Source organism: Pogoniulus pusillus, chromosome 41, assembly GCF_015220805.1.
Source record: "Pogoniulus pusillus isolate bPogPus1 chromosome 41, bPogPus1.pri, whole genome shotgun sequence".
NCBI classification, from domain to species: domain Eukaryota; kingdom Metazoa; phylum Chordata; class Aves; order Piciformes; family Lybiidae; genus Pogoniulus; species Pogoniulus pusillus.
The window spans coordinates 1,847,435-1,869,509 of NC_087304.1; the positions used below are offsets into that span (position 1 = coordinate 1,847,435).

The window sequence follows — 22,075 nt, forward strand, 5'->3', positions numbered from 1 at the left end:
GCCATGGTGGCTTGCAGGCTTTGTGTGAGAGGAGAGCGAGGCCATGCTTGGAGCCTGGAGGTGTCCATGTGTGTTGGCTCTCCCAGGTGTGGTTTTGGGCTGGGCTCTAGCTGCAGTGGTGCAGCCATGAAGCAGGGTTCTGGGCTATGAGGTGAGGCCTAGCTTTGACCCGTGCTGTGATTCTAAATGAGTTCTGTTAATCCAGGAGGATTTCTGTGCCAGGAACCAAATTAACCTCTAAACCATATTCACCTGCAGCCCAATGTGCCTAAGTCTTCAGGTGCAGCACTGAAACAGCGAATAGATCGATGCATGGAAACCACAAACTGGGAGAACAGGTCTGTGGGGATGACATTGAGCATGCAAGAGTAGAAGGTGTTGAGCTTTCCCCGGGGGTGCTCCCCTGGATCCTGCCAGGAGGAGGTGGAGCTGGAGGGACAGCACAGCATGGGGCTTCCTGCCAGGTGGAGGAGGATGAAGGCAAAATGCAGCCTTTGTTGCCAAGCAGTGGGGAGCCAGCACCCGAGTCCAGGTGTGCTTGCAGTGTGGTTTTCCTTAGGGGTGGTTAGCTCCAAGTGTTTGAAATGAGGAAGCTAATCACAGACTCCTGCAAAGGCTTCACAGAATCACAGAACTGCTTCAGCTGGAAAAGGTCTCTGAGAGCACCCAGCCCAACCATCTGCCCAGCACCACCACCCGCTCTCCCCTCAGCCTCCTCTTCTCCAGGCTGCACACCCCCAGTTCCCTCAGCTGCTCCTCCCCAGCCCTGTTCTCCAGCCTCGTTTGCCTTCTTTGGGTCCACTCCAGCCCCTCACTGTCCACTGGCCAGGGAGGTGCCAGGGCTTGGGCGCCAGCGCCGTGCCGGGAGCAGGAGGCAGATGCAGCCCTGTGCTGCTGGGAGCAACTCTGTCTCTGATGAGGGTGAACGTGGCTGGGAGCCAAACTGTATTGCTTGGTAGCATAAATAAAACAGCTGCTGCTCAGAGGGCCCCGAGTGGAACCTCCACTCCTCTGCCTTGCTGAGCCAAGTCGGACTTTGTCCAACCCTCAGGAGCAGCTGTAGGTAGACTAAAGGTGAAGCAGCTCCCAGCTCTCTGACAGGGATCGGCAGATGGCTCCTGCTGACTTCCAGTCCCAGGCCTGTCCTGAGCTGTGGCTTTCCTCTGGGCTGCTGTTTGCCTGACTGCACTCATGTGAGGCACAGCCCAGCTGGGAGCTGCTCCATGCTCCTGCTGCTGGGTGGTTGGACCGAATGGGCTTGGAGATTGGACTGGAGGGGTTTAGAGATCTTCCCACCTGAATGATTCTGTGCTGCTGCCCTGCGGTGCCCAGGCAGGGGTTGCAGAGTTGGTGCTCAAGGCTGGGTTTGCAGGGCACCTCTGGGTTCATCTCCCTGCAGCGTGGCGCAGAAGCCTCCTGCAAGCCATGGAGCACAGCAAGGGTGAGTGAAAAAAGGCCCAGCCTGGGGGCTAAAAATGACAGAGGCAAACAGGATGGAAATTAAGTCAGTTTATCTGCTTCAGCCACCAGCAGCAGGGCAGCTTTCTTCCAGTCTTGCCAGTTCTTGCCTGCACTGGCAGCTAGGAAGGGTTGTGACAATGATTTATTTAACTCTGAAATTGAACAATGGATCACACCCAAACCATGCTTCTGTGGTGAGACAGTTGGTTGCTTCCTCTGACCATCCTGATTCCCGTCTCAGAACTCCCACCCCTAATGGAGCTTTTCCTTCCCAGCTGCTGGCCCCACCATCACCTGCCGGGCAGAGCCCTGGCAGCACTTCCCTCCATGCCCTCTGGCAGTGGGGAAATGCAACCCTGCAGGGGGTGACCAGATAAGGGCAGAGAACAGCTTCACCTTTGGACTTCTAAACAGCTTTGTGTGTCCTTCAAAGCTAGAAGGCAGGACAAAACCTGAGCTTCCCAAGTGCTGTGAGCCCTCGATGGCCGATGGAGGTCTGGACTCAGGCAGGGAATGCTCTTGGCTACTTTGCTCAGCATTATCTCAAGCTGGAAGCTGTGCAGCTTAAGCAACCAGAGCAGGCAAGGAACACGATTGATTTCATTCAGATTTATTGAAGCAGCTCCAGGCTGAGTAATAAACACACAACTGCTGTATAAAAAACCAAAAAGTACAGACCCAGCCCAGGGGTAAACTTCTGTCATGTGTTGAACGTTTCAGGCCTCTGGTGCTGCCTGCATGCAAGGTCACAGCACAGCAGTCCAGAGCCTGCTGCAAGTTAACTTAGAAGCTTCCTTTGTCCTTAACCCAAAATATTCAATGGAAGAAGTAGAAAATATTCCTCTAGCTCCTGCTGAGTGCACATTGGTCAGGAGAACATTTGGCAGCCTTCTGCTATCTCAGGGGACAGTCCAAGCTGCCAGCCCAAGGAGGTGCCTCTGTGCTCATCTCCTCTTTGCTCTAAGGAAGGGGATTTGAAGTGGCTCAGAGGCTGCCCAAGATCAGTGCAGGAGCTGGCACTCAGGGCACAGACCTGCTGGGTGCTCCTATTGCCCATGTCTGGAGCAGGACATGGAAAAAAGATCATGTGTGAAGCCTGCAGTGCAAAGAGGCTGTTATGAGACCAGCATGCAGCAAGTCCAACAACACTGCCCAGGCCTCAAAACCTCCAAGGCTGCTGTCTTGGTGAGTGGCTGCTTGCTTCTCTCTGCAGCGAGGAGGCCTCTGAAGCATGGCAGAGACTTTATTACATGAACCACATCCACTTGGGCACAGCATCTCTCACAAAAGGAAAAGGAAAGGCCCTGCTGGGAGCTGCAATCCACTGGCACCTTTTCTGCCAAGAGCCTTTAGAAAGGTTTCATTCCAGCTGCAAACTGTAAAGGAGATAATTGTTGTGTAGCAGGGGGAAAAAAAAGTGCCCTGAAAGGGACACCAGAGAATAATTAGAAGCAGAGAAACCCTGTGTTTATATGTAGACAGGGCTTGTCTTACAAAAGCACTTACCAACCATTCTGGGACTAAATCCCAGCTATAATCTTGTTCTGGCACCAGCTCACAGCCCTCACAAGACATTTGGGTTCCACCAGCAGCTTACCCATGGCACCAGGAGCAGGCTGTGCTAAAAGCAGCAGCCGGTCCCCTGTGGCACCATGCGGTCTGTCCCTGCTCCTGCAGACAGCCTGCACCCCCCCAGCCCGCTGCACCCGGTGGGGGGGACACCCAATCCTCCTCAGACAGCATTCCCCAGACTCTTTGCGCAGGCCAAGGCTCAGCAGAAGGGCTGAGATGCCAGGTTCAGTGTCCTGTTATTTATACTGAAGAGCCTAAAGAGAAGTTCTCTCTCCTTCAGGGTTCTCAATCCCACACCAGCAGCCTGGAAGCACAGTGCTGGAGCTGCCATTCACGCGAGGCTGCCTCTAGGACAGCTCCAGTCCACATCCACCTGCATCTCCCCTCAGGGTTCAGTGCTGTGCAGCACAAAGTTAGACAGAGAAGCCCTGGGGTGATCCACAACTTCTTTACCTTGCGGGGTCCTGCCCACGCCAGGGGCTCAGGCAGAGAGGTACCTCCAGGTGCTGACGAAGGCGGTGGGGATGAGGGAGTAAGGCACGGTGGTGACGCTGCTCCAGGTGTCGGAGGTGGGGTCGTAGCAGTCCAGCGTTTTACAGCGCTGAGCCCCGCAGTAGCCTCCCACCACGTACAGCCTGTTCCCCGAGGTCACAGCGCGGCAGCTGATGCGCTTGGCGGTGACGTCCCCAAACTTGGACCACTGGTAGGTGTCACTGTGGAAGCGGTAAGCAGAGCTGGCAGAGAACTCCGTGTCCCCCCCGATGACAATGATGTGGCTGCCCACCACGGCAGCGGCCGTGTACCGCCAGGGCTGAGGGCAGCTGGTGGGCACTGTCCAGCGGTTCTGGCAGGGGTCAAAGCACTGCACTTTGGGCAGCTTCTCCTGGTTGGCACTGGTGCCACCGAACACGAACAGCTTCATCTTGGCTCCCACCACAGCGGCGTTGCTCACACCTTCTCGGAGAGGAGCCACCAGGGACCATTTGTCCAGCTGCGGGTCGTAGTGCTCCACTTGCTTGAGGGAGACAGAGGGAGAGGCTGGGAAGGCACCGCTCACGGCCGTGTGACCCCCCACCACGTACAGGCAGTGGTCCAGCTCAGCAGAGCCGTGGCCAAACCGTGCCACCAGCATGGGAGCAGCCTTTGCCCACTCGTCGTGGAAGGTGTTGTACACCCAGACGTCTCTGGAAGCGCCGTTCTCGGAGCCCTTGCCGCCGGTGATGTAAACCTTGCAGCCGATGGCGCAGGCGCTGCACTCCTTACGGGGGCTGGGGATGTCAGCACGAGGAATGATCTCGCTGGATTTCGGGTCCAGCATGTAGATCTTGTCGCACACGAAGGTCTGGCCGCCCAGCAGCAGCAGGGCCTGGCTGACCTTGCGGGGCCGGGCGCAGCAGCCTGTCACCAGGCCCTCGTTCTGCAGGATCTTCAGTTTGCATCGCACGGCATCGGCCACGATCTCCCTCCCCAGCTTGTGGCTGGTCACCAGCTCCTCGCAGGCCACTTGGTTCTGCAGGTAGGACTCGGGCAGCAGGGCCAGACGGACTGAGCGCAGCAGCTCTGGCAGGTCCTCGTGTCGCCGGGGCAAATCGTAGCGGATCCAGCCCATAACAGCTTCGTAGACCAACGTCTCATCCTCCACCTCCAGCTCTTCGCTCTTCACCAGCTCCAGCAGTTTGCCTTTGGGCAGACGGAGGAAGTCTTCGGTCTTGCAGAGCGAGGTGAAGTTGGCCAACGCCATCCTCCAGGACAGCTCCAGCAGCCGCTCGCAGCAGTGGGCGTCGGACAGCAGCAGCATGTTCAGGCAGTTCCCAGGGTAGAGGTTCTTCTCCAGAAAGTCAGCCGAAGCATCCCGAATGTCCTGAAACTGCAGCATGTCCCCGGCCTCCAGCAAGGACTCTGCGTTCTCCTCGTTAATCAGCACCCGGGCTGAGTAGGCGTAGTCCAGCAGCAGCTCCAGCACCTCGGGGTGCACGGTGTCGTGGAAGTTGACTACATCATCTCTGCTCTCTTTGAGGCCACTGCTGAACATGGCGTCGAAGTAGCGGCTGCAGGCGGCCAGGACGGCGCGGTGGCACGGGAAGGCCTGGTGCCCGGCACGCAGCACCACGTCGGTGAAGAGCCGCCGCTGGCGGAGCAGGTTCAGCTGCGTCAGGAGGCTGTCGGCGTGGCCCGGCTTGTGGAAGAGCTGGATGTTCATGGAGCCCGAGCTCGAGCGGGACTTCCGATTCTCGTGGCTGCTGACGGACATGGTGCTGGGGCTGCGCTGCAAGGAGAACCGGAGTCAGCGCCGACAGCAGGCGGGGGGCGGCTGGGACCGCACCGGAGGGCTGCGGCGAGAGCACGACGGCGGGAAAGCGGAGCCCAACCGGTAAGGCGAGCTCGGAGGTTGGAACACAAAGCTCAGTCGGTAAGGCGAGCTCGGAGGTAGGAACGTGGTGCCCGGTCGGTAAGGGGAGCTTGGAGAGTTCGTCCCACAGCGGCGGGGTTCGCCCAGCGCCGATCGAAGCGGGGCACCGGGAAGCCCTAGCCCAAGTGCCGGTGCAAGGCGCGGCCCAACGGTGCCGTGAGGGCGATGCGTGGCCCCGGTGCTGCCCTCCCGGCCCCGGCGTCCCAGCTCCCTGCGCACTCACCGCTCCCGTTCGCTCCCCGCTCTGAGCCGTTCCCCGCCCGCGCCGCGTGGCCGCCCTGCCATTGGCTCCGCCCCGCGCGGGGAGCAGCCAATCAGCGGGCGCGGGCTCGCCGCTCGCTCTTTGTGAATGGGGCCGAGGCCGAGCTGCGCAGGCGCGTGCGGGGCACCCCCCGCGGCCCCAGCTCCCTGCCCGCAGTGTCCGCAGCGCCCTGCCCGCAGTGCCCGCAGCTCCCTGCCCGCAGTGCCCGCAGCGCCCTGCCCGCAGTGCCCGCAGCTCCCTGCCCGCCGCCGAGCCACGCTGCTTGCCGTGGCCCGGGGCAGCTCTCCCAGCGCAGCAGCCACAGGCAGCCGCTGTGACGCTCCCGAAGTCCGGCTGGAGCTTGGGTGATGGCGTCAGCCCGGCCGTAAAAGGGTCATAAACGCGGGAGTGAGGGCTCCGAGCTGCCATCAGCAGCTCCTCTGCTTACGGCCTTTAGATTCTGGCCTGCTGACAAAGGAAGGTCACGGCCGGAACAAACTGTCCCTGCTCAGCAAATCTTGCCCTGCGCACAGCGCAGCTGGGCTGGTGGCTGCAGCAGAAAACGGAACAAAAAAAGAGGTTTTGGGTGCGGGGTCATGTGTGGAAAACAAGCTCTGCCCCAGGCAGTCAGCAGCCACCACAGGTGCTCAAATCCTGGCACTGGGGGCCAGACCCACACGACAGAAGAGCTCAGTGACCAGATTCTGCTTCATCTTTGCATGTGTTGGTTTGCCCTGAGGTTTAAAATTGGAAACCAGATGAAGCAAACACTTGGGCCATTTTATTGCATCTTTTCTCCACATTCCAATTAAAAGCAGGGTTTAGGGTTGTATTAACTGGGCATCAGAATGTGTGTGTTTTAAACTGGGGTTACTTAAATCACTATGGTGATACCTTGTCCCGTGCTAAGTGTGTTCTGGAGGAAGAGTTTAATGAGGTTTAAAATACAAAATAAATAAATAGAAAACCTACTAAATGGCAGCTGGTGACAGGACAGGGCTGTCCCCAAGCAGCAGGACCAGAGTGCTGCACCTGCTCAGGAGCAAGATTTGAGGCCTGAGTAAAGGAAGGAGGAGAAGGCTCTAACAGGTACCACCTCTGAGTTGTCTGTGAACCTGGCACCAGATCCAGAGCACAGCCAGGAAGGCGTCAGCCGAGACACTGCAGAGGGTGAAGGTCCAGACAGTTATCAAGGACAGAGTGAAGGACAGGCCACAGCAAGACCTCGCTCTGCGATCTGAACACAGGCAAATTGTTTCCCTTGTCCGTGCCAAAAAAAACCCACAGGAAAAAAAAAAGGTTAAAGCTCCTGGAAATGGGATGTGCACCACCCTGCCCTGCAGGCAGCACGAGAACAGCACAGACTCAGCAGAACTGCTCCACAGAGGCATCTCCATGGCCGCAGTCAGCTGCTCTGACCTGCTGTGGTGGGAGGCAGGCTGGTGACAGGGGGAGCTGCAGCTAACACAGCACGAAGTTTCTGTCACCTCGGTGCCCTTCGGAGCTTTCTAGAAGCAGATAAAGCACACTTGCCCAGTTATCAGGAAGCGAAATCACTCAAGGCCACCTTTGATGCATTCATCTCGTTTATTATTGGCACCGCCTAGGAATGGAACTGTAAAACTCCTCTTGGCACTGGTCTGACTGGTCCTTGAAGGTGATTAATACATTGAAGAAGCAGCTGTGGGAGGCCGGTGGAAGAGCTCCACCCGGTGGCCTTCCCAAGAGGCACGGCTGGAGGCTCGGCGCTGCTGCTCCGTTTCCCGGGAAGGCTCAGCTCCCAAGATTTCTCCATAAATGAGCAACACAGAGCAGAAGCCTCACCAGGCACTGCTCACCATTGCTATTTCTTTCCTGATCACCACTTGCTCGCTCCTGGATGTGCCTGGGACATCTGCTCTGGGTTCCAGAAAATGTCCCCAGCTCAGGGTGAACTCTCTGGTTTGGGTGAGGCACTGAGTGCTGAGCTGCAACTCAGCAGGATCCGTCCCTCAGTTCTGTGTGACAGACTCTGGCAGTTTCTCCACCTGACACTGACTTTGTGGTCTTCCAAGTGACAGCTGGAGGACTGGATTTGTCTTTTAGGACAGAGGAAGAAAGGATAGAGGTAACTTTTTACCCTCCTGTTTTACCAGTCCTAGGAAATGTCTTCATTTTCTGTGTCGCTGAAAGATTTCTCCAATGAAGAGTGACAAAAAAACTGTTGAGTGCAATCAGTTCTCTCTGTTACTCACATCTTGATTGCAGTCCTAATTATAGGAAGCATGGAATTACAGCCACCAACACCCAGGAGAGTGCCTCACCAAAGCCTTTTTTTACCACGAAAAAAGTGGCTTCCTGAAGCTTAATTACGGTTATGTGGCTTCAGAAGCTCCTCCTCCAGATGCTTGGTAGATACCAATCAGGGAGGAGATGGTCCCCAGGAGACCAACTAACCAGGGAGGGAAATGTCCAGCCCAAAGGAATCCTGGAGGCAGCCAATGGATTGCATTGGAGAGATCTGCTGTGGCTGAGAGGATGCTCAGAACCTCAGCCTTCACATGGGCTTTCACTTCCTTTTGACTCCGAGGTGAAGATGCACTGCTGGGGACAAAGGCAGCATCAGTGGTAGCCCAGAGCAAGAGCTGACAGCAGTGTGCCCAGGTGGCAGAGAAGGCAAACAGCCTGGATCAGCAATAGTGTGACCAGCAGGAGCAGGGCAGGGATTGTCACCCTGGACTGGGCACTGGTGAGGCCACACCTTGAGAACTGGGAGGGTGGGAGGCCCTCACTCCCGAGGACACTGAAGGGCTGGAGCAGGTCCAGAGAAGGGCAATGAAGCTAGTGAAGGGTCTGGAGAACAGGACTGGTGAGGGACGTGGGGGTGTTCAGCCTGAAGGAGACTGAGGGAAAGCCTCACTGCTCTCCACAGCTCCCTGAAAGAAGGGTGGAGCCAGGTGGGGACTGGTTTCTTCTCCCAAGAAGCAAGTGAGAGGAGAAAAGGAAATAGCATCTCGTTGCCCCAGGGTCAGCTTAGGCTGGACATGAAGAACAATTTGTCAAGCTCTGAAACCAGCTGCCCAGGGCAGTGGTGGAGTCCCCATCCCTGGAGGGGTTTCAAAGCTGTGTAGATGCAGAGCTGAGTGACATAGTCTAGTGGTGACCTGGCAGTTAATGGTGGGAATGGATGATCTTAAAGGCCTTTTCTAACCAAAACCATTCTGTGATTCTAAATGAGACATGCTTGGGTTAAATTAGCTGGAGAGGAATCATACCACTTGTGTTGCCTCAGCTTTCTTCTTAACTGGAACAAGATCCTCAGGGATCTGAAAACAAGACAGCAGTTATCTCTGCTTTAGCATCAAAGGGGAGGGCTTTTTCTCTAGCATTAAGTGCATCCAGGAGGAAGAGACCCTCCTGCAGCTGAGAGGCTCCTTCATGTAGGCCTGACTGCAGGGAACGCAGTCCATTCCCTGTCTCCTAACCACAGGCTGCAGCTCCCTGCCAGCCTTACCGCAGGATGCTCAGGAGCAGGGAGGAGGCCCAAAGTGCCGTGCTCAGAGTCCACCACTTCCGAGAGCCTACGTGGACGATGCCAGCATCAGCTGCCCAGGCAACATGTTCACAGGGGTAGTAGAGCTGGTTGGCGAGGTTGCAGAGCACTGACAGCCCCCGCACCAGGCAGTCCTCATCCTGTAGGGAGCGTGAGGGCCGCGCCTAGGTGCCTGTGGCACAGGCGAGGCAGCAGCCAGGGCCCTACAGTAACCTTGGGGCCCAGCCCATAGCCAGAGCTGTGCCCTGCGCTCACCTTAGGTCCCAGCCCGTAGTCGCAGCTGTAGCTGAGCATGGCGAAGTCGTCGAAGAGGCGCAGGACCGTGCGGCAGGCACTCAGCTGGGCCGACACGGCCAGCAGGCTCCCGGGCAGCCCGGATGGCGAGGCCTGCGGCCTGGCCAGCGCCCCGCCCGCCAACTGACAGGCATAGCAGAGCGCACGGACCTGCGGAAGGCACAGCCCGGTGAGCACCCGGCTGTAACGGCGGGACGGGGCCCCACCGGGCCGTTCCTGCCACTCACCGCCCGGTCGCGGCCGCGATGCGTCTCCAGCGCGGCCACGACGCCGCCGAAGGCGCTCGCCGCCATAGCAACGCTCCCGGAAGTGACGCCACGCCCCGGCGCGGGGCCTGCCGGAAGGTGCCGGAGCTGTCGCCATGGCAACGAGGCCTGGGCTGCCGCCCGCCGGCGGGGGCGGCCCCGCGGTGCCGGCGTCCCAGCGCCCCTCACGGGTCCCCCGTTCCTGACGGCTGCTCACGTTCGGCGCGGGGCTGAGCCCCGGCAAGCCTGGCAGCCACTTTCTTACAGCCGCATCCCCTCTCTGGGGGTTTTGCAAGCCGGCCTCAGCCCTGCCGCCGCGCGGTGCCGAACTGCGCTCGGGTGAGGGCAGGGAACCTGCTCGGGAACCTGCTCGGAAACCTGCTCAGAAACCCGCTCGGAAACCCGCCTGGCGTTCCCAGAGGCCCCTGCAGCCGGTGGCACTGACGGTGTCCCCACAGTCACACATCCACATGCACGGAGACCCCCACACGCGTGTGCTCGCCTCGCCTCCCCTGTCCCCACACCTCCCTTCGGAGGCGCCCCCTGCCCACGGATGAGAAACGGGAGGACGACAACAGCGGCTTCTGGTCCCAGGCGCCGTCGCCTCGCGGTGACATCTTTATTTCCAGCCACTTTGAATGCCTGTGTCAGCCGTGGGCACTCGCTGCCAGCATCCAGCCACGTGTAGCACGGTCAGGAGATGCGAGTGATTTCTGGGGGGATGAACCAAGGCCTTGATCTTTCTCCCTTGCCGTGTTTGGCTTTAGAAGTTGTTTTGCACTTGTATTTGGGGAGGAGGAGAGACTTTTGATCAACAGCTGCGCTTGTGCAACCTCAGGAAGGGCTGCGGTTAGAGCTGGTCATGGAAGGCAGGAAGAAAATCCTCGGCTGCCTCCTGTTTCCGACGCTCGGGGCTCCAGAGAGGTCCCTTTGTGCCATCCGGCTGGAGCGACGCTGTTCTGTTCTCCTAAATGTGGAACTGATCACAGGTGAATTGATCTTTTTCTTGGCTTCAAACTCCTGGAGCAGCTCCATAACCAGCCCATGGGATGCTGTTCCTCTGACTGCCAAGCGGATTGCTTCATTTGCCTCCTCTCCCTGAGGATTGTTCTCTGCCTGGGCGAAGGTTTCCAGCCAGGTGCTGACAGCGAGGCCTGTCCTCTCCTCTCGTTGTTGGGCATCCACACAGGCCCGTGGCTGCAAGTCAAACTGCAAAGCCTTTCTGGCATTGCCTCCTAGTTCAGTGGCTTGAATTTAATTTCCATTTCCACTCCCTCTGCCAGCAGAGGAAGGTCCTGCCCCAGCCACGCAGGTCTCACATGGACAGCATGTGGGAGACGCTGCAGCTTCAGACACAGAAAGCACAGCTGCCTATGGGGGCCTTCCCAAACTCCTCTCCCACTCCTCCCAGCAGTGCCTGAACTGGGAAGGCCTCAGAGGCTTTCTTTGATTCCTGCAGCCATAGAATCATAAAATCAACCAGGTTAGAAGAGACCTTCAAGCTCCTCCAGCCCAACCTAGCACCCAGCCCTATCCAGTCAACCAGACCATGGCACTAAGTGCCTCATCCAGGCTTTTCTTGAAGACCTCAAGGGACGGTGCCTCCACCACCTCCCTGGGCAGCCCATTCCAATGCCAATCACTCTCTCTGTGAAGAACTTCCTCCTAACATCCAGCCTAGACCTGCCCCGGCACAACTTGAGAAGTGTCTCGGCACGGCTGGCAGTCTTTGAGCCCCCTCCCTGCTGACACAGCCTGTCCCAGCTGCACGTCGCCAGTGCCTGCAGCCCAGAGATAAGATGAAGTCCTGCTCTTCCTCCTTGCTTTAAAGCCCCTGTGCTCCGCTCTGTAGCCCTGCCCTCAGCTGCACACACATCAGGTCAGCACTAAAGCTTCACAGCCAAACAGGGTCCCAGTCCAACCCTGTTGCAGAATGGGCCTGTGGGGTTAGGCCAGCCTGGGGCAGGGATAAATTTGGGCACCTCCTGTAGCCTTTGCTCCTCCTCCCTTCCCTGCAGGGCTGTGCAGCTCCCCCTGTGCTGTGCTGCTCAGCCCAGGTGAAGAGCAGCCCTTGGAGCTGCTGGGTGAGCAGGGTCAGCAGCCATGCAGCTCCTGGGTCGGGTACGGAGCCTGGCACTGGAGCTGGAGGACAGGTGCCAGCGGGGTGCCTACGGCAGCGGGGAGCTGCTGCACGGCTGGGTGCGGCTGGAGCTGCGGGGGGCACTGCGGCTGCGGGCACTGGAGGTCTGCGCATGGGGCCGTGCCGCAGTGCACTGGCTGGAGAGCTCCATCGTGGGGTTCAACGTCATCTACCACGACTACACAGCCTACCAGACCTTCCTGCACCGCCACTGCCAGCTCATCGCCGGTAAGGCTGGCCACGGGGATGGGCATCTGCGCCAGAGCCATGGGCTGGGAACCCTTTGGGCAGCGGCAGTGCCCTCCAGGAGGGCCTCTGTGTTGGGGGTTGTTGCCAGCCCAAGCAGGGCTGTCCCACTTGGACACCCTCTGCTCACCTCTGCTGCGAGTTCCCTTGCTGCCAGTTTCTAGGAGGCTGCGAGCTGGAGCCTGGAGAGCACGAACGAGCTGTGGCTGTTTTCCGTTTGCCCAGGGCAGTGCAAACAGAGCTGTCTGTTCAAAAGTGTGGAGAGAGCACTTAGGAGTTCAGTAAATATTTGTTTTCACTTTCCTGATGTGGGCACCACATGCCCAGCTGGCACGTTGCTTAGATCCATGGGGAGAGGACAAGCCACTTCCTTCTTTGGTTGGGGTGGAATGATCCAGAGCCGAGGGATGTGGTTCAGCTCCGCTGCCTACCTGCTCCTCATCAGCCTGCCTGTTTGGTCCTCCTCTGCACCCAGAGTCTTAGAGCCGTGGCTCTGTGTCTCTTTCTCCCCCTTTCCCTGCTTCTGCTGGCCTTGCCACCTCTGACAGTGCTGTGCCACCCAGCCCTGCAGATGGCTGCAGAGTTTATCTCAGGCTGAAGGCATTGATTGTGTCTGTGATTGGGTGCAGCCCATAAAGTGGTGCCAGCTCTAGCTGGCAGCAGGAGAGCTTGCAGGAGGAAACTGGAGGATGTGAGCTTCCCTCCTGGAGCTGTTCTTATCTCTGGACTGCCCTGGGGGGGTCACATTCTCTCTTTCTGGATGACTGCTCCCTGCCATCTGCTCCCAACACCTGTATTACTCTGAAGCCTCTGTTTTTTTGGCCACAGCTCCTCTGTGCTGTGCCTGAGGATGGCCCTTTGCAGCTGCAACTGTGCCAAGTGTCCTGGTCACAGTTAAGGACATGGGAGAAGCTCATGTCCTCCCCTCCAGCAGAGAACATCCTCAGCACTTGGTTGCTGCAGTGTTTGGGTGCTGTCCTCACTAGCTGGAAGGCCACAGGGTGAGTTTTGTCCCCTATTAGCCCTTGGTCAGTCTCTGTCGGGAAGTCACAAGCTGCTGAGTGCCTTTGGCCCTTTCTGCTGGGCCAGTTGCACATAGAAGCCCCTGGAGCCATCCAGAGAAGGGCACTTGGCCATGGGCTGGGCCAGTTGCACAAGCTGTTGGGCCTTGCCAGTGTGCTGCACTCCTGTAGCTTGAGCAGACAAGTTTCTGGCCCTCACCTGTTCCACTGGGAGAGCTGAGCTATGCTCCCTGGGGGGCAGAGAGCCTCACCAGAACCCGAGGGCTGGAATTTTATTGTCACTGTCCATGTATGGATTCCTTTCCTGCTTTCTGCAAGGGACACAGGCACATGATCACCAGAGGTGCAGGCTGTGAAAAAGTGCTGCTCTGCAGCCAAAAAGTCCCTGTCTGGGTCCTGCTGGATCCTGCTCTGTCCTGCTGTCCCCAGCAGCAGTGTGAGGACCTTCCTGATATCAGCTGGTGAGGAGCTGCTGAGAACATGCTGTCACCTGAAGGTCCCCGTGACTGCTCCTCTCTTGCTGCTTCGGGATGAGATCAGCTGTGCCTGCCTGGTGTTTCAAAAATGCAGGTTTTTGTCATGGTAACCAGGCAGTGCAGAGGAGGGAGCTCAGCACAGATAAGAGCCCTGCCTTCTGCTCTCCTCTGAGCCCTGACTTTATCTTCAGCTTCCTGGCAGGGTGGTGAGCACCAGTGCTGGGGTGCTGTGCTGAGACAAAAAAAAAGGGCAAAAGGAGGAGTAGAGTCCATCAGGTGTACATTGTGTCATCATGGGTTGTGTCTGTCACAACCACCCTGTGAATGCTTACTGGGTTGGAGCAAAGGGGCCAGAAAGTTGCCTGGCAGAGAAAGACTTGTGGGTGTTGATCCACAGCTGGCTGAACATGAGCCAATGTGTGCCCAGGTGGCCAAGAAGGCCACCAGCATCCTGGCCTGGCTTAGCAGCAGTGTGACCAGCAGGACTGGGATTGTCCCCATGGACTGGACACTGATGAGGCCACACCTTGAGTTTTGGGGCCCTCATTAGAAGGACATTGAGGTGCTGGAGTGGGTCCAGAGACCTTGGTTGGACTGGATGATCTCAAAGGTCTTTTCCAACCTTAATCTTAGGGAGCCAGAAGAGGGGAAAAGAAAAGGGTTTAGGGGCAAGGCAAGGAGCACCCTGGACTCTTCTGCACGAGGTGATGTGAGAGAACCTAAGAGAGGTGCTGTGTGTGCAGTGATCCTTCTGTCCAAGGGTCCTGCAGCACCTCCCAGAGCTGCAGGTCCTGCCCAGCTGAGGAGTAAACATCTGGAATCCCTTTTATTTTCACAGAGAGATCCAGGGAGCTGCAGCATGTGGGCTGAGAGCACATCAGGGCTCTTGTTCTGTTGCAAGGTGGCCCTCGATGAGCACCGTAATCGGCTCCGGCAGGGTCGGGGCTCCTTCCTCAGGCCGGGAGCCTGCACTTGTGCAAGGCTCTGCGCCGTCCCCTCCTATCCCTGCGCTGGGTCAGGGCAGAGCTGCTGACTCTGCTCTCTACCTGCTGCATTCCCCTCTCTCTGACTTTCCAGGGACCTTCGTGTGCTTCCGAGGTCAGTGGGGAGAAGCCAGCAGGTCCAGCAGGGGGTCAGGGGAAGAAAAGCCCTGCTTGAGCTGCGCGGGGTGTCGGCTGATGGCAGGACTGGCTAAGCCTGGCCAGACTCTAGGTGGGGCTGAAGTGTTGAGGATCTTTGCTGCTCTGAGCCTGGCCTGGGCTTTCGTTGGGTTTGGGCACCCAGGAGCAGGCTTTTGCATTCTTGAATGCAAAAGCTCTTGGCCGAGGTCCTACAGCTCCTACATCTGGAGGTCCCAGGAGAGAGGAGAGGGCTCCCAGATTGGTGAGAGAACTTCCCCTCGTGCCTGGAGGCCCTGAGGGGTAGCTGTGGCCATCTCGTGGAGCTGACACGGGAGGGAGGTTTGCAGAGATTCTCATCCCGTGGGCGAAGGCTGAGTCACAGGCTGAGGGGTGTGTGCCGGCAGGCAGGAGGAGGAGGGTGCCAGGCACAGGGTGGAGCTGAAGATCCAGCCCCTCTCTAGAGCCCCACCACCTCTAATGTCACCATGCACTGTGGTGGGGACATAGGCACCTTCCCAGTGCTGGCGTCAGCGCTCCTCAGGCTGTGATGTGTCCGCAGGCTCCCTCGGCAGCCTTCGCTGTGATTCATCTTTAGCTTGTGGCAGGGACCAGCCGTGCAGAGAGACCAGAACACAGTCCCCTTCCCCTGGGGAGGGACACAGACCGCTGCAGTTGCCCTTCGGAGGCAGCTAAAGCTTTGCAGAGCTTCAGCGCAGCTCATTTTTGGTGGCTGAGATCAAGCCGGTTCAGCACAGCAGGTCCTGCCCAGCATGGCTGGGAGCAACTGGAAAATGCTCCAAGCTTGGGCAGCCAAACACTGAGTAACATTTTTAAGGCCTGTTTTGTCTCATCCCCAGCCTGTGCCCGGGGTGGGGGCTCTGGAGCTCTGCAAATGTGACAGTCATGATTCAGGAGGAAGTTTCTAAAGCTGCATTAACCCTTAGGGGGTGCATGAGGTGGAGCAGATCCCTTCTTCCTCCCTTCTACAACATCTCGTGGTGCTGCTGCTGGTGATGTCCACCTTGAGAACCACCAGTTCCCAGTTCTCATGCTTTTACCCCAGCACGGGTCCCTGTGCTGGGCCTGTCCATGCAGGTGTAACTTGACACTGGGTTTTTGGAGCAGCACCCCCAAACCACCACTATGAGCTGGTTAAAAAAACAGGGCAGGCCTGGTGACAGAGTGGGGAAGATGAAATGTTCCCTCTGCAGCTGCACAGCTGAACCGGAGCCAGTTCTTGATTTCTTAGAAATCAGCAGAGCTGTGTCCCGGACCAGCTCCCCTTCGTCGCCAGTTGGCCCGGACGTGCCGCGCCGGGAGCCGAGATCCAGTTGCAGCCTGTTCCGATCCCTGGGAACGGCCCTAGGGAAGGGAAAAACAAGGATTTGTTTGCAGCCCTCGCTCTGCAGGATTGGCAACGGAGGGAGCTGTGGCTCCGAGGAAGAAATCCCCCGACAGAGCCACTGCCCGAGGCGCTGGGAACACCGATCTGTGCTGATGCCAAGGGCAGGGACGGGATAGGCGCAGGATGGGAGCTGCGGAGGATTTGGGGGTGCACCGAGCAACTCTCCAGGAGTTGTCCACAGCAGGGCTGGCAGCACTCAGCTCCCTCCTGCGCCGGGACACATTTCCGTGGTCGTGACACCCCCCCGGGATGTCTGGTAGCAGCATCAGGGCCATGGGGAAGGCAGAGGAGCTGGGAACATGCCATAGCCTTGCTGGGATGGGGCTCACGCACCCCACGGAGAGCCCCTAAGAGCTGGGGAGAGGCCGGACGGAGGCCGGCCCGCACATGCTCGCTGCCTTGTTTTGCAGGGCCCGGCGGGGCCGCCCTGTCCCGCCCCGTCCCGTCCCGCCCCGCCGGGGCCGCCCCCGGGCTCGCTGGGCACTTAAAGCGAGGCGGGCGGCGGCGCGGGGTTGCGCCAGGCAGCGGAGCTTTCGCCATGATCTTCGATCGGCTCAAACGCTTCTTGATCTTGCTGGAAGGGACGGAGAGGGACGTGCCGGCCGCGTTCAGCCCCGGGCAGGCGGTGTCGGGCCGGGTGGTTCTTGAACTGGCGGCGGCGGCGCGGGTAGGAGCCCTTCGGCTGCGGGCGGTGGGCGCTGCCCGCGTCCACTGGACCGAGTCCCGCAGCGCCGGCTCCAGCACCGCCTACACTCAGAGCTACAGCGACCAGGTGGAGTTTCTCAGCCACCGAGACGCGCTGCTGGCACCCCCAGGTACGGCACCGGCTCCCTTGGAACCGATACAGCCACCCGCCGGGTGCGGGGATGTGGCCGCGCCGGGACTCCAGGGGCTGAAAGAACAGGGCATGGGCAGCATGGAACCCCCCCCCGACTGCTGGCTGCACAACGCCCAGCCGGATGAGATTGGGTGATTGAGACCCTCTGGCAAGTGGATGCATTGGCACCTAACCAGCTGAAATGTGGGTGCAGGATGCCCTAGGGTCTGGGAACTCTGGGCACTGGGTGCGTGGGTCTGCTGCAGACACCACAGTTAATGAGTACACCCCGGGGTGCTGGTGTGTGCAGCTGGACCCCTCTTAGGGAGCGACCCCACACGAGGCTCCGCCTTTGCTATAGGTGCTCCCTGGCAGGGAAACAGCATTGGAAGACTCCTGTGGAGGTTCAGGAGCTTGCTTTCAGCAATGGTTTGGACTAGAAGATCTCTAGAGGTCCTCTCCAACTCCAGCTGCTCTGTGCACTGCAGGCAGGATCAGGGTGCAAATCCTAGGATACACAGGGCAAGCTTGGCTGCCTACCCCCTGCCCCACTCCCCGAGCTACTCCTGGCTTGGCCGAGCATCCCTGGGCTCTCATTCCCGAGCCACAGTGAAGCAGAGCCTGCTCGGGAAGCCACTTCGTTTCCGGGGAAGTGTCTGTGGATGGAACGTGCCTGGAGACATGTGGAAAACAGACAGTGCCCCGCACCCATGGGACATGCCCGGCTCTCAGGGCACAGCTGTGACTATTGCTGCTGCAGTTTCACCCTGGCAGAATGATTCCTGTGCCATTATGCTGCCCCTTGGCTGTGTGCTGTACATCTCCAGCACCGATCTGTCCAGGGAGGAAGTTCTGCAGGAGGGAGATAATCGTCTTAAATCTGTTTTGCCCACAGACAATGGTGAGGTCACCGTGCTGCCGGCAGGAAGACACGAGTTCCCCTTCACCTTCCAGCTGCCCGAGTAAGTCAGCGAGGTTTTGCTGCCATAATCCAGAGAGGGAGAGGAGCTGCCTGGGACAGGGCACCTCAAACCCAAGACTTTCAGCAAAGTCCTTCTAAATTGCTCCTTGCTTCTGTGCAGGACCCTGGCAACCTCCTTCGAGGGAAAGCATGGCAGTGTGCGCTACTGGGTGAAAGCCAAACTGCACAGACCATGGTCAGCAGTGAAGAAGGTGAAGAAGGAGTTCACTGTGATTGAACCCATCGACATCAACACTCCTGCGCTGCTGGTGAGCTCCTCCTGCTCTACCTTGGGGCAGTGGCATCCAAAACTTCTCTGGAAGCCCTTGGGGAAGGTGTCTGCCTCCCCTTTGGTATTACAACACAGACCTGGTGCCCAGAGGGAACGTTTGCCCCCCTGTGACTTGTGCCCTTCAGTGTTACCTGGGCTGGGCAGAGGTCATCTGTGGCTCTTAGGTTTTGGAAACTTGAATGCATTGCGACAGTGTCTTGCATCAGGCACCCAAGAAGTTGCTGATGCTCCCCAGCAGGTTCTTGGTGCCAGGGAGGTGCTTGCTTACTAAGGAGCTTAAATATTTTCCATTCTCCAGGCTCCTCAGGCAGGTGCTAAGGAGAAACTTGCTCGTGCTTGGTACTGCAATCGTGGCCAAGTTTCTGTGACTGCCAAGATCGACCGAAAAGGCTATACCCCAGGTGAGACCAGATGCTGGTGTCCCTGAGCCTCCCCAGGTCCTGGAGTAGACCCCGGTGGAAGAAGTTTTGGGGTTGCTGTGAACTGGCCTTGTGACTTCTGGCATGAAGTCAGTCAAGAGAGCTTTAGTGTTTGCACCTGATGTGGGCAGGCTCCTGCTACATGAATCCTTTGTGCCTGTGGTAGCAGGCACCCTGGCAAGCCCTTGGTGCTGGAATCCCTTGAGGCAGCAGCAGGCTCCTCCAACGTGAGCGTCTCCCTTGGTAGGTGAGTTCATCCCCATCTTCGCTGAGATCGACAACTGCACGAGCCGAGCGGTGGTGCCCAAGGTGGCCATCATCCAGACTCAGACCTTCGTGGCTCGGGGCACCAAGAAGCAGAAGAAGCTGGTGGTGACCAGCATCGTTGGTGACTCCATTGCAGCGGGCAAGCGGGAAGTGTGGCACGGGCGGGCGCTGAAGATCCCCCCGGTGGCTCCATCCATCCTCCAGTGCCGCATCATCCAGGTGGAATACTCCCTAAAGGTGAGAGACCTCAAGGGAAGCCTTGGCAGCATCTTAGCTTCCCCTCTTGCCAGAGCTGTGCTCATTGTCCCCATTTTGGGGCTGGTGATTTGAGGTATTGAGCTCTCCCTGTTTCCCATTGCCCCTCACGCACAACACAAAGGCTCATGCTGGAGCGTTTCCATCTCCCTTTCCCTCTTGGCCAGCTCCAGCCAGTGCTCTGGGGAGATAACAACCCCTCCAGACTGGGGAAATGCCTAGAGCTAAGCTTTCCTGTCTCCTGTTCCCACAGGTTTGTGTGGACATTCCTGGGACGTCCAAGCTGCTCTTGGAGCTGCCACTCGTCATTGGCACCATCCCACTGCATCCCTTCGGCAGCCGCACGTCGAGCGTCAGCAGCCAGTACAGTGTCAGCCTGGATTGGCTGAGCACCATCCCGGAGCAGCCAGAGGGTGAGTGTCTCCTCCTTCCCAGGATCTGGGTGCTGCAACCCCCCAGTCAATGCCTTGTGCACAGCGAGGATCAGAGCAGATCTCAGCTTTCTCTCTTTCTCCAGGACCAGTTTCTGCTTTCTTTGCTTCATTTGCTTGATTGTGGTGCTGCATCTCCTGGGTTCTTTCCCTAGGAACTGGGAGAGTTTGGGCAGCAGTGGATTTGAAGCCCTTTTACCTGTGTCTCCCATTAGTGCAGAGTGTTTCCTCTCCCCTGATGGCTCTGTTCTCTCTTCAGCTCCTCCTGAGTACTCCTCAGTTGTGTCCAGCCCAGAGGCGGAGCAAAGCCTCGCTCCGCCGTGCCGCAGCGAGCTCGGTGGCATCCTGGAGGGTCCTTTCTTCGCCTACATCCAGGAATTTCGCTTCCGGCCCCCTCCGCTGTATTCGGAGGTAACGAACCCCCCCTGAGCTGGCAGGGCTGCAGGGCCCAGCCGAGATGTGCCCACTGCTGGGGTTTTTGACTCTAACCTTGTCTTTGCAGATTGATCCAAACCCTCCTTCAGACCACATCCGCCCACGCTGCATGACCTGTTGAGAGAAGCGCATCGGATGCGGCTGACAGTGTGGTGATCCCTTGGGATGGAAGCTTGCACCCTCGCAGCACTGGCCTGGAAATGGGCACACGGTGGATGCAAGACCAGAGCTCCTGCAAGGCCAAGACCCTGGCTCTGCTCACTGCCCTCAGCCACCCATGACTGTCTCCAGGACTGAGACTGAGCCTGCCGTGGTGGAGTTGTGCATGGTAGGAGAGCACAGAAGAGCCTTCAGCACAGAGCAGCTCCATGTGTGGTTGGACAGGATGTGGAGGGTTAATAACTGCCCCATGATGCTGGACTTCAAAGGGGGGTCTTTGCTCTCCCCTTTTCTGCAGTGGCTGTGCTCTGGCAGCTCCTGTCATGGTAGACAGGAGCTTGGAGAGGGTTTTTTTTTTAGGGTTCCTGGAGGATGTTTCCATTTCGCTTGGGTTTGAGTCCCTTGGTGCTGGAGGTGTAGCCCTTCTGTAGCAGCTCAGCAGGACTGCAGCTTCCTAGAGGAGTGAAAGGCCTTTTTCTGGGCAGATGAAGCAGAGACTTTGTCTGCTGCTGATTCATCTCTGACCACCACAAGCCTGGTGATGCTTGCAGGAGGAATGGTTTGAGCTGGCCCACCAAATCTGTAAAGGCTTCCACGTTCTGTTACCAGGGCAAAGGACTTTCACTTATGGTCTGTGGCAGTGTTTAGGTGCCACAGAGAACAGGACACCTGGGTCCTGTGTGTTGGCACCACACCTACCCAATGTGCTGCTGCCTCCCCTGTAATGGGGCTGATAACCAGCACCCAAAGTACAGTACCCACCATGGGAGTTTGGAGCTGTGGCTCTGGCATCTTGCTGGTGGCCAAAGCCATGGTAAGGAAGTCTGATCTGGGGCTGGTGACAGCCAAAAATGGGAGATGTGGAGTTGAAGAGTCCTTCAGGACCAGGAGCTTGATCCTGTGCCTGTAGAAGGGTTGGTGGCCCTGGTATGATGAGGGCACAGCAGTACCCTGTGCTGACTGGTGTAGTCCTGCTCACTCCAGCATGACCTGAGCAGGGTTTGGGTGCTGAGGACTTTTGCATTCCCTCACTGAGCCAGTCCTGCCCTCGGGGCTGTCGGTGTCTGCCTGGCTGGGGCCACGCTCCGCTGGCAGCTTGCTCAGGTGAGTTTTGTTTTCTAGCTGTGAACACTTTTGTAAGGACCACTCTTGTCTGTTCCTTTTGTACCACTTTTTGCTGGGGAATCTTTGTTCCAAATAAATTCTTTACACCCAGACTTTGCCTGGATTTTTTTCTCTCACTTCCCACTGCCCAGAGCAGTGCAGCTCACGTGGCTCCTTGGGATGCTCCCTGCCCTTGCTTCATTCCCTCCTGCAGGCGCTCAGCTCCACCCTGCACTCAATCCCACTCTGCACTGGGATTAACTGGGTCACTTGGCCAGCACTGATCCCCAGCAGGGTTGATCCCCTGTGTTCAGAGCCCCTTATTGAGCCTGGGGCCAGTGCTGAGAGTGATGATCTGTGCCATGCCCCCAGCTCTATGCAGCTTTGGACCTTTTCCCAGCACCAGCTCAGCCAAACTCCAGGTGCTCCTGTTCTATTTTTCCATGCTTGCTCCTGCTTCGTGTCTGCGCTGTCAGGTCAGATGTGTTCCATTCCCTCCAACAGCCTGGCAGGGACCCTGCAGCTCCATCTGGGAGCCAGAACACTCCTGCGAGTGGCTCAGCCATTCCCAGGGAAGGTTTGGGATCAGCCCCACACTGAGCCAGCTGCAAAGGGCTGCCGTGCAGGAGCATCAGGGAGCCTTCACCTGCTCCCTGGGACTGGGATTTGGCTTTTAGCAGCAGTTCTATGCAGATGCAGCAAATCTTGGCATGAGCAAAGCAGTGCTTGAGACAGGGCTTTAGTTCTGCCTTCCCCAGACTCTGCTCCAA

At 58.1% G+C, this 22,075-nt stretch overlaps 3 protein-coding genes across 6 annotated transcripts; 1 reads left to right on the forward strand and 2 right to left on the reverse strand.

The window, feature by feature from the left end:
* Nucleotides 1-2,055: 2,055 nt before the first annotated feature.
* Nucleotides 2,056-7,154, reverse strand: LOC135192059 (ectoderm-neural cortex protein 1-like). 2 transcript variants are annotated; one of them, XM_064174882.1, is made up of 2 exons: nucleotides 5,667-7,154; nucleotides 2,056-5,299 (listed from the first exon to the last, which is right to left on the reverse strand). In XM_064174882.1, exons 1-2 carry the CDS (start codon nucleotides 6,111-6,113, stop codon nucleotides 3,515-3,517), a joined length of 2,232 nt encoding a protein of 743 aa, XP_064030952.1. In that variant the 5' UTR covers nucleotides 6,114-7,154; the 3' UTR covers nucleotides 2,056-3,514. The 2 variants fall into 2 exon arrangements, with proteins under 2 accessions (XP_064030952.1, XP_064030953.1); XM_064174883.1 differs by having other exon boundaries at nucleotides 2,056-5,294; nucleotides 5,667-5,801.
* Nucleotides 7,155-7,252: 98 nt separating this feature from the next.
* PEX11G (peroxisomal biogenesis factor 11 gamma) lies at nucleotides 7,253-9,820 on the reverse strand. 2 transcript variants are annotated; one of them, XM_064174886.1, is made up of 5 exons: nucleotides 9,738-9,820; nucleotides 9,472-9,660; nucleotides 9,178-9,356; nucleotides 8,939-8,989; nucleotides 7,253-8,264 (listed from the first exon to the last, which is right to left on the reverse strand). In XM_064174886.1, the coding sequence occupies exons 1-5, from the start codon at nucleotides 9,801-9,803 to the stop codon at nucleotides 8,039-8,041; spliced, it is 711 nt and encodes a 236-aa protein (XP_064030956.1). In that variant the 5' UTR covers nucleotides 9,804-9,820; the 3' UTR covers nucleotides 7,253-8,038. The 2 variants fall into 2 exon arrangements, with proteins under 2 accessions (XP_064030956.1, XP_064030955.1); XM_064174885.1 differs by having other exon boundaries at nucleotides 7,253-8,267.
* A 321-nt stretch (nucleotides 9,821-10,141) lies between these two features.
* On the forward strand, nucleotides 10,142-21,418 carry ARRDC2 (arrestin domain containing 2). Of its 2 annotated transcripts, none has more exons than XM_064174888.1 (8): nucleotides 10,142-12,123; nucleotides 17,878-17,944; nucleotides 18,065-18,212; nucleotides 18,534-18,636; nucleotides 18,902-19,158; nucleotides 19,430-19,589; nucleotides 19,867-20,018; nucleotides 20,110-21,418. In XM_064174888.1, the coding sequence occupies exons 1-8, from the start codon at nucleotides 11,859-11,861 to the stop codon at nucleotides 20,161-20,163; spliced, it is 1,206 nt and encodes a 401-aa protein (XP_064030958.1). In that variant the 5' UTR covers nucleotides 10,142-11,858; the 3' UTR covers nucleotides 20,164-21,418. The 2 variants fall into 2 exon arrangements, with proteins under 2 accessions (XP_064030958.1, XP_064030957.1); XM_064174887.1 differs by lacking the exon at nucleotides 10,142-12,123 and adding an exon at nucleotides 15,933-16,980.
* Nucleotides 21,419-22,075: the final 657 nt, after the last annotated feature.